The sequence below is a fragment of the Aegilops tauschii genome, chromosome 7 (genome assembly GCF_002575655.3).
Source record: "Aegilops tauschii subsp. strangulata cultivar AL8/78 chromosome 7, Aet v6.0, whole genome shotgun sequence".
Classification (NCBI taxonomy): Eukaryota; Viridiplantae; Streptophyta; class Magnoliopsida; order Poales; family Poaceae; genus Aegilops; species Aegilops tauschii.
The window spans coordinates 157235189-157246582 of NC_053041.3; the positions used below are offsets into that span (position 1 = coordinate 157235189).

General features: G+C 46.9%; 1 protein-coding gene across 1 annotated transcript; it reads right to left on the bottom strand.

The window, feature by feature from the left end:
- Positions 1 to 1137: 1137 nt before the first annotated feature.
- LOC109776273 (xyloglucan O-acetyltransferase 2-like) lies at positions 1138 to 2783 on the bottom strand. Its single transcript, XM_020334926.4, has 2 exons — positions 2641 to 2783; positions 1138 to 2516 (listed from the first exon to the last, which is right to left on the bottom strand). The coding sequence occupies exon 2, from the start codon at positions 2428 to 2430 to the stop codon at positions 1435 to 1437; it is 996 nt and encodes a 331-aa protein (XP_020190515.2). The 5' UTR covers positions 2431 to 2516; positions 2641 to 2783; the 3' UTR covers positions 1138 to 1434.
- Positions 2784 to 11394: the final 8611 nt, after the last annotated feature.

Here is an 11394-nt window from a genome sequence, read left to right on the forward strand (position 1 = left end):
ATTATGTAAATTCCAAGCTCCTCCAATAGAATAACCAGTCGACCTTTGCTCATTAGGGCTAGCCGACATGACATGTCCATTGGAAGATCTAGTGACACTAACAAATGACTATTTACATCTACGTAAGGAGATTGATCATACATGTTACCGTCGTAGATTACAGCCGCTTGATGACGCTCTCCTCGTAGCAGCAATAGGCTAGATACTGTTCAAAGCTTCGATCCCCAGCCGAGTCACCAAAAATTTGTTCGCACACGAACACGTCACCGTGTACCTCAATGCTGATGGTGATGCACCACAACTCACATTGAAGGAGACCCGTCCGGAAGTGCGGTACGCAAGTAATCCAGTGGGTGATTTTAAGGACCCGAAACCTCACACCCCCGGGAGGGAACTCGTCAAGGCGCGCGGCGGCTATGGGCTGCCCTAGGTCGATTCGCTCGGCCATAGGCCGTCGAGGTTCGCTGCCCTCCAATCTTGAAGAACGACGAAGAACGAGGAAGGAGAAAACAAGGGAGAAGATAAAAGAAAAGGTAAAAGTGGTAAATGATTGTTCGATTGTCTGTTGTTTAATTGGTTGTCACCTCTCATCTATTTATGAGGTGGCTCGACTTCCCCGACAAGAGAAGGATTCCAAATCCTGTCCAAATCTTTCCCAAATTAATCGAATCGGATTAGGTAAGTGTGAGACAACAGTTCGGTTTTTGGGTCTCAGAGGCTACAAATGACCTCGGATGAAGATGAGCCCAAAAGCAAATTTAAATATTTCGACGAGATGAACAACTTTAATGTTTAACTTTATTCGATTCAAGGCCATCTTCAGGGCTGAAACGCTTGCGCAAAACATGCCATCAGTGGCGCTACCCATCAGACATCAACTATAAGTGTGCCTGATTGGGCGCAGCACTTTGCGCCTCATGGTAGGGCCGCACCTCAATGTCTCTAACTTTTACATACCACCTCGGATTAAGACGATTTTTGTATCAAAATCGACCGTTTCGACAAGGTGAACACAATCCTTTTCGAACATTTTTTCATATGAGGCTTTCTTGGATGCTTAATTGGTCGAACAATACACTGAATACAAAATCTTAGTAGTTCGAGCACAGTTTCGGCACTTTAGATGAGATCGGATAGTGATAATCCAAACATCAAAGTTTCTCATTTGGACAATAGGAAACTTTCTCATGTTGAGAACTTTTTCATTTGAGGCCATCTTAATTAAGTTCTTGTCATGTTGAGGAAAATGTCGTGTCAGCGGTTGGATGTAGATCCGACGGACAAGAAAAGAAGTGACTGATGCCAAAAAAAAATTCAAGCACGTGACAAGACATTTAGACGACTCTAAAAAAAAGCGTACGTGGCCGTCGGCCTCGCGGTCGCGCGCGCAAGCACGGGGTGGGTGGCGAATGCACGATGATCCGAACAATGGTTTCAGCCGCTTGCGGCCACCATCTGCACCAGTATGTCGTTGAACGTGTCCACCGGCCCCGGCGCGCACCAGTGCAGGCAGTCGTTGTTAACCGTCTCCGGCATGGGCTTTCCGGCACAGTACCTGTCCTTCACGATGTAGGCGCCTGGGTGCCCATCGGGCCGCATGGACGCCAGCCTCGTCACGTCCAGCACATCGAACCGCAGCCCCCGTCGCTGCCTTTTTGCCGCCGCCCCCTCCTCCAGCACGGCCTTCCTCATCTCGGCCGTGTTCGCATCCTCGGGCACCTCTCCCTCATCATACGGATTCGGCTGCGAGCACGCATCCCGGTGATTCCAGGCGTACCTGGCGTCGAAGTGCGCCGGCGCGATGGTTGACACCACCACCAGCTTGTCGCCGCTCGACTTTTCGTTGACGTACTCAAGTACCCTCCGGATCACCTTGCGGTACACGCCGACGTAGCCGCCGCCGATGTCGGTCTCGTTTACGTCCGGACGGGAAAACACGCCGGCGATCTGCCCGTCGTCGTAGTAGACGGCCGGGTGGTTGAACCAGTGCCCCGCCGAGATCACCATGACGTCCATCGCGTCCACGTCCGCCGTCCACGGCTCGGTGAGCGCGTCCAGGAACAGCGTGTCCTGCGTCATGGCGTAGTCCACCGACCTGCCCTCGGCGCGCACGAGGAACGGCGACCAGTACGTGGAGATGGTGACGTTGTGCGGCGCCGGGAAGACCCACCGCCAGAACTCGTGGCCCACGGGCTCCTCGTACCGGTGCGTCGTCTCCGGCCGCGACACGGTGGAGAGGAAGCAGACGAGGGACTCCGCCTGGTTGCGCGCCGTGGAGTCGCCGACGAAAGCCAGGAGCTTGCCCCGGACTGCCCGGAGGAACTCTGCCGGGTCGAGCTCGGAGAGGTTACAGCCCGCCGGCTGCCACCGCCAGTTCAGGTACCCGTTGTCCGGCTTGCCGTTGCTGACGCACTTCTCCGTGCTCTTCATGTCGCAGTTCTCGCTATCGTACCGCGGGCCGGTGACGCTGCCATCCCACACCCACTTCCCGGTGGTATAGTCGCATTGCTGCCAAGCTGCTCGGGGAATCAGGAACGCAAGAAAAAAATGGAGGTCAGCATATATATAACATGCAATCAAGCCATTTTCTATGTATATACAGTGGGACATGTATATATGCGTGTACGACGACTTGCTTACCTTGAGGAGGTGGGAGAGGAGGGCTTGTGCTTGTGCGATGTGCTTGAAATGCAGCAAGATTGGTATATGAGAGGAAAGATGGAGTGGAGTAGAGGACGATGTAAACGAGAGGCAAGGTGAACACAGCACCAGTGAGGAAGTTCTTGAGGAAGGAACGATGGCTATGAGTTACTACATGTATCCCATTTGGCGAGAACGATATGAAGCCTTGTACTACTAGATTGGTACCGGGATGTGTATAAGATCTATGGAGCGAATGCATGTAGACATTGGAATCTAGTACTGGCGACATACCGTATATATCGGAGTTTGAGCGCCAAATTATATATGGTTAGAAAAGGAGTCAACGCGAACAATTTGAGAGCTCGCAGAAACCAAGAAATACTTGATACCGATGACTATGCAAAGTGAGCGATAGTATATACTACCTCCGTCCTGGTTTATTGGCACCCTTAGTATTTTGCGCCAAACTTTGATCATAGATTTAACTAACAAAATAACAATGCATGTTAGCAAAAATTATGTCGTTGGATCCGTATTTAAACATAGTTTCTAGTGATATTATTTTTGTTACATGCATTAACATTTCGTTAGTTAAATCTAAAGTCAAAATTTGGTATAAAATATGATGGGATTAATAAACCAGGACGGATGTAGTACTGTAGTGTTGGACTGTTAGTACTCCCACCATCTCAGTGTATAGGTCATATGCGTAGTTCTAGGTTGACAATTTAACTAGCTAAATATGTATTATATTTAATATATGTTTAGAAACTACATCCTCTTGAGAATCCAATATTATACTTTTGGTGAAATATAACGCATATTTGGTTTGTCAAATCGATGACCTAGAACTATGTGCATGCCCTATACCTTTGTAACAAATATAGGATCTTGATAAGAGCCACACGTGTTACACAAACAAATGGCAATTCCGAACATTTTTAATGGCAAGTTTAGTGACGTGAGGATGGCAACTTTAGTTGTCAAGCATGGCAATTTTATTTTCGGATGGCAAGTTTCAGTTTCTTTTTCTTTTCAAATGACAACTTTAATTGTGAAAAATGTCAAGACTGGATTGCTTCATGCCACACGTGTGACATTTATTATTTGGATAAATATAAGGATGTATAGGCACTACTTTCTTTTGATGTTGCTCATAAAATGCATGTGATGGTGGAGGCGATCACATGATTAAGAAAGGATAAACATATATGTCCCGTTTTCCTCTCTAAGGTTGGTCATTCTTTTGTGATGCCTTTTGAACATTATCCAGTTGTCTGATAATATCTTTTAGTCATCTTTTTCTAACACAGTACAGACGCATACGCTTATTCATATGCACATACACTCATCTCTACGAATGCACGCACGCACACTCTACCCTATGTGCGGATCCGAGAGACTGAGTCGGAACATCATCTTTGGCAATGTCACTTCCCACTGAAAGCATATCATCGGAAGGCCTGAAAGAAATACAGAAAAATGCGAGCACCAATGTCAAATCTATGACTTGAACTCTGGTGGGATGGGGCCTGGGGATATCACTGTCCTCCTAACCAGCAACGACAAGTTAGTTCGCCTCCGCAGGATACATATGCAAATATTCCAAATCCAGTGGACCCTCATAAAACAAAAATGCACAGGTGAACATTTTTTTGGCAAAAATAGTGATTTTAGGGCGTGTACTATATTCCTCCCAACTCCTCAAATCCAGCTTCCCAGTGTAGCTTCCTACTCCACACAACGATTTGATCCTGTTCGGCAGCCACGCTAGCTTTTCTCATCGCTAACATGGGCTGGTAGCATCTAGGCCTGTCTTAGTGCCATAGTGGGCCGGCTGGAACCAACCCATAATGGGCAAGCTTGACAGATGAGCGGTGCCGATTCGATCGACAGGAAGAGGGTACCGCTTCGAGGGGTCATTTCTTCTATCGAGTGAGGGGGGGGGGGGAGGAGGGGGTCGAACTAGATGTTTGGCGGTGGCGAATTGCTATAAATTAGGGGAACTCCAACTTTACGTTTCGGTGGAGCTGGGCTCCGGGCTCCTCGTTTTTGCACTACTCTCTGGCTAGCTTCTCAGAAGTTAGCTTCTTGGAGCCCGTCCGTTCGACTCAAAATCATTTGTGGAGTTGGTGGAGTTCAAAGCTGGAGGAGTTCAGAACAGGCCCTTAGTATGAAAAAGTTAAAGTGCAATCTAGCGGTTTTATGTTCCGTTTCCGGGTTATGAAGTGAGTCAAATCCCCACATCTCGGCAATGCTATGCCAACTCTTGTTACCCGGCTCTCTTCTATGGATCTTTCCTGTCGTCGCATCCTGCGCCAACCTGGAAGACTTGGGCGCCACTATGCTCCAAGATCTTCATCTGGTTGGGCTGCATGGACTGCCGCGCGGCGCACTCAACATGGTCTCCCTCTCAGCCCAACTTGTGTCTTCTGTGACCAAGCCTTAGAGGCTATTGATCACCTTCCTGTTGGGTGCCCATTCTCATGTGTTATCTGGCACGACATCCTTACCGCGTGCAGACTCACGGTGGCCATTCTGACGGCGACGGATGGGTTCATCGACTGGTGGAGCTCCGCCACGACCACCTCCCCACCATCACTTTGCAAAGGCTTTGCCTCCCTTGGTATTCCCGTTGCTTGGAGTATTTGGAAGCATCGCAACTCCATCATCTTTGAGGCTGCTCGACCCTCCACGGATATTGTCACCCAAACCATCCGCGATGAGGCTCGCATGTGGGCTCTAGCCGGAGCTAGAGGATTGGTGATGATTTCCCTATTTAAACCACCATAGGTGTCTGTACTAAGTTGGGCTGAGCATCCCCCTCCCCTGCTCCTTTGTAGGTGCATCCTCGCCCTCCAGTGTGAGTCATGTATCTACCACCATGTAACTCTTGTTCTTCTATCTATCAATGAAATGATGAAGGGGAAAGTTGCATGAAAATCAAAAAATTTCCTACGAAACACCCAAGATCTAATCTAGGAGATGCATAGCTACGAGCGGGGAGTGTGTCTACATACCCTTGTAGACCCAAAGTGTTAGCGTCGTAACGCGGTTGACGTAGTTGTACTCTTCACGATCCAATCGCGATCCAATCTGATCTAGTGACGAATGGACGGCACCTCCAAGTTTAGCACACATACAGCTCGGCGGCGTCCTCTCCTTCTTGATCCAGCGAGGGAGAGGAGGTAGATGAGATCAGGACCAACACAGCAGCATGGTGGTGGTGGCAGCGCATTTCCGGCAGGGCTTCGCCAAGCGCGTACAGGTGAAACGTGGGAGGAGTTGGGAGAGGTAACGGGCAAGGGTCGAAGGGGGCTGCCCTCAACGCCTCCCCATCTTTATATAGGCGTGGAGGGGGCTGGTTGCTTGCCCTCCAAGGCCCTAGGGTCGTTGGTCAAAGGGGGAGGAAGGAAATCCCTCCTTTCCACTAGTGCAGAAACGGGCTATAGTCCCGGTTCGTAGGGCACTTTAGTGTCGGTTCTGGAACCGACACTAAAGGGTGGGGGACTAAAGTTGCCCCCCCCTTTAGTCTTGGTTCAATACGAACCGGGACCAAAGGCCCACCACGTGGCACGAGCCCGCGCCGGGGGCTGGGAGACCTTTAGGGATGTATGGTTTTATGATTTATTTTTCCTTTTAATTTTGTGTTTTCCATTTATTAATTCTTTTTCATTTCAAACATATTTTATGCTACTACATATTGTACACGTTATGCATATATATAAATAGAATTTCTCGCACGACCATTCACGCATATATATATATATATATATATATATATACAATTTGGTATATACAATTTCTCCTACAATTTGCAGATCATTACATGGAGGCATTACAACGGGTAATGGAATTCTCCTTTGGAATCTATGACCTGGTCGAGCAAAAATCCTTGCTATTTCCTCTTGAATTGCTTGTACACGATTCGTTGGTAGGAGCTTATCCCGCATGTCCTTCATCTTTAAAGGAGATCAATATGCATGTATTGGTTCTGTGTATATATATTAGATAATGATGTAAAAATTGTGAATATTATTCTATCAAACGTACCCATTGCTCTCTATCAGTTCTGCTCCTTTTGGACGTCATCATGCGAATGTTCTCGCAAACGTAGTATGCACATAAATCAGTCCCCGGCGCCTGCTTCAGTGCCCTTACGAGAATAGGATTCAATCAGATAATAATTAATCAAGCATGATAATGGTATATATTGAAACTAGAATTAAAGAGATGGTAGCTAGCTAGTACTAGCTACTTAATTAATTACCTTGGGTCGCACCCATTTCAGCTTTCGTTTCCATTGGCCTGGAACCTGTTTGATGAACTTTTTCCAAGCCCTGCCCGCCGGAAAAGAAAATAAATAAATGAGTTATTAATTAGTTGATATCAGAAAATGACGAACTAAAGAGGATTGCATATAGTTCGATAATGATTGAAATTACCTGTCAACCACCCCCCTCACGATTGTGTAGTCATTAACCTCTTTAAGTAGCGAGTCCAGTACTTCAAATTTTCCCTCGTCAACTTCAAGGATTAGCAGGATCCAGTGATAACTGCATGCACACACGTTTGTATAATTAAGTGGGCATGTGCATAACTTATCAACTACACTTATTAATATCTAGTAAGCAAAAAATAGAATTTGTAGTACAAGATAGTGTCACTCACCCGAAGTTGTAAGGAAGTAGTATGTCTCGTTGGGTGTTTAGTCGCACTAAGAACTCTAGCGAGGCTTTCTCTTAGTATGGTCGATCATATTTAGGTGACCATGTCTCTTCATTAATGGTATTTGGGTCAATGAACCCAATGCCATAGCGTCCAGCTTTTTTCATATCTCATAGATCTTCATTCTGCATAATACCACAGAAAAGAATATAGTGAGGATAATTACAGGTAATGATCAACGAGCACTATAGCTAGCTAGAGACTTAAAATACAGAAAGAAATCACTTACAGACAATAGCAACTGATGATAGATTTGTCGAGTGCATCTTGATTAAATAACTGAAATAGTTCTTGAAACTCAACCCACAGAGCTTTTTCATGGTAGTAATGCTCTGCCTCGATTTTCACCATGAGGGACTCTCAATCGGTAGTCTTGGCTTCTTTCATGTACCATTCATGCAATTCATACATTCTCGTCAGGCAACCTCGGAAGAGGCTTGAGGCTTGGACCATATCTGAATTTCTTGCCTGTTGTTGTACCGCTAGCCGTCGTAGTAGCTGTGGCGCCTCTCTTCCGCTGTTGCTTAGGTGGCAGAGCCTGCTGAGGCGGCGGAGAGGTCTGACACGGTGCCTGACTTGGAGGAGGAGGACTGGGATGACGCGATGCCGGACTTGGAGGAGGAGGAGTGGGCTAACGCGGTGCTGGACTTGGAGGAGGGGTGGGCTGACGCGTTGGCAGACTTGGAGGAGCAGGAGTCTGCTGAGGCGGTGGCTGACTTGGAGGAGCAGGAGTCTGCTGAGGCGGTGGCTGACTTGGAGGAGGAGCCGGCTGATGCAGTGTCGGTGGCCTTGCATAGATGATGCAATCCTTTCTCCATAGAATGATACATGTATGGCCTCTCCCAGTGTGCGCTCATTGTCACCTCCAAGAATGTCAAGCTCTAGCCCTGAATATTGTGCCACCACTTCATCAACCGCGACACGAGCATAGCTAGCTGGAATCGGATTGCAATGGAAGGTTTCTTCCGGGGGATTTGTATAAGCAACGCCATCTGCTACCTTCATGGATATGTTCTTCATTTTAAAGTGTAGCTCACAATTTGTCGTATCTATGATGTCATCCACAGGGTATCTATCCAGCAGTGCATCATCGCCCAGGGTGGAACCCACGCTGCTTCTCAGCATGAATGGGACGGTGCTATCCAATGCTGGATCCGCTAGATGCTGCCGCTGCTGAAACCCCCTTTCCTAGCTAAGTGAGTCGATGTAGCTGGAAAGCGAGTGCCAACTCTGCGTGCCTTGATTCTAGGTCTTGAAGGTGGTCTGCTTCTTGCTTCCTCTGCTCCTCCTCCAGCTTCCTCTTCTTCTCCTGCTGCATCTTCTTTCTCGCACGGCTTCTGTAGTCGGCGTTCCAGTCCGCAAACCCCTCAAACTACGGAACAACGCCTTTGCCTCGTGTTCTTCCCGGGTGTTCTGGATTCTTCAAGGCGCGCATAAAGCTATTCGTTCTCTCTGTTGGGCGTGAACACCCCCGTTCGAGGCTCTTCTATTGCAACAAGTAAACTGAGGTCGACTCCTTTAAGACTTGCCTGCTCCAAAACCTTGCTTGTCTTTGGGTCCAACGCCCCCCATGCGCATAGAACCAAGTCCTGGACCTGGGGGGCCAGCTTAATGTAACAGGAGTGACCCCTGGATCCACCATCTGTTGCTCAGCTACATCCCACTTAGGCTGGGCCACCTCGTAGCCACCTGGCCCCAGCTTATGGTGCCACTTCTTTTTCGCGGCATTGATCTTGTTTATTCTTGACCGTTCCTGAGCTACTTTTGATACCTTGAACTTCACGAAAGCGTCCCAGTGATCTCTTGCCTTCTCCAGTTTTCCTTTGAATTCTGGAGTCTTCTTTCCCGCATTGATGTACGTGGCCCATATAGTTTTCTTGCGGTTGTTGAATGCTATCGCCATCTTCCTAAGAGCAGCGTTCTTGACTTTCTCCACATCTGCATCTGTGAAATGATCTGGTAGGGTGAAATGTGACATGGGAGATTCCCAAAGCCGATATTTTGCTCTTTGGTCGACAAAAGTAAGATCTGGACGTTCCTTTGCTGGCTTTTTCCATTCTTGAATGGAGATCGGGATTTGGTTCTTCACAAGAACTCCGCATTGACGAATGAACTTGTTCGCATTCTTCTTAGGTTCGCGCGGTTATTAGGTTTGATGGCATCGATGTTGTACTTTACGCCATCCTTCAACTTTTTGGCCGGGCCTCAAACTATCCTGCTGCCTGTAGAAGATTTGCTCGATCCGGAGGGCTGAAAGAAGAAAGATCAATCTGTTAATATATATATATATATATATATATAAATTAAAACATGTGATGATCACCAGATGCCTGCTTCTATAAATATACCTCGCCGGTATTTGTTATTTTAAGATCATCATAGTTCTGGACTTCATCTATTTGTTCGTCTTCATCGAATATCATATCACCCTCCCCGGTATTGTTCATATATTGGGAGCCGTCATCTTCTTCATTCTCATCTAGCCGGCTCGGGGAGCATATGATCTTGAACATGGCCTCTTCTCCTTCTCTGCCGGTATTCTCCGACATAGCTTTTATTTAACTAATCCAGAAGAAATATAAAACAATTTAGTATTCAAATTAGAATGCATGCATGCAATCAATAAGGAAAAACTGAATCATAGTACATAATATGGATCTCAAATAATCTAGATAATTAATAAGCATCATTGAATATAATCTCGAATACATCGTCTCGAATATCTCGAATACATCACTAGCTAATACAGATCGAATACTATCGAATAATCTAGTTCACTCGTTCTTCCTGAGGCGCGGGCGGTGGACACCCAGAGAGAGGAACCATCATAGGATCATAGCTCGGGTGAGACCCCCGAAGAACCTGCCAGGTATTGGAGAACCTGACGTCCAACACAGCCATGTAGCGACAGACGTGCTCGTCCTCCTCCCTGACACGGCGACGTGCCACCTCCGGTGGGGCCGGCTGCCTCCGCACCGAAAGTGGCCCACGCGAACGCCACCAAAGGAGCTCCGGGTCGACGACGGGACCCGGAGCCAGGTTCCTCACCAAGCGGCGCGCCCCTGAAGGTAGCACCTCCCAGTGCCAGCCCGGCGGAGCCCAGTCCCAAACATGACTCCTCTAAAGCAGGACATCATCGCGAACGGATCGACGACGAGGATGCAGGCCGGGCATCGTTGACGTTGAGAACAAATTCTATGCAAATGTAACATTCTTTAAATGATTGGATTGTGATTTCGTATATACGAGGAAAACCTTTAGTCCCTGGTTATAGGAATAGGATTCAAAATCATAACGGATTCTCTTAACCTTTAAGGGATTTAACAAAATGCCGCCATTCTGGATGTGCAGAAAATGGTCCATATTTTCCCCGATCTCATCTACCCTTCTATATGTCACGTTGTCTAGTGTCAAAGGATTCAAGAAAACCATGGCTTCATCATTAGCCAGAAGTAACAGGCGCATGATGGTACGAAGCTCTCCAAAGTTGTTTTGGAACGGAGTCCCGGATAGGATAATTCGCTTTTTGGTACGAAGTTCAGCAAGAGCCTTCCGAATATCGCTATTTGGAAGGCCTTTGCTGAACTTCGTACCAAAAAGCAAATTATCCTATCAGGAACTCCGTTCCAAAATAACTTTGGAGAGTTTCGTACCATCATGCGCCTGCTACATCCGGCTAACGATGAAACCATGAATTTCTTCAATACTTTGACATAAGACAAGGTGACATATAGAAGCTAGGGTACGTGGATGAGATCGGAAAAAATGGATCTTGTGCACATCCATAGTGGGGGCATTCTTGATAAATCCCTTATTAAAGGACTAAGAGAATCTATTGTACTATACATACATATACTAATTAATTGCAAATACATATGCAACTTTTGCAAATACAACATTAAAATATGCAACTTTTGCAAATAGTAGTTGCTACACATTGGATCAAATGTCAAAATTCTAGTTACATTGGATGTCAAAATTCAAACTTCCTCTCAAATGTACATCTATGTAATTCTTGCATCT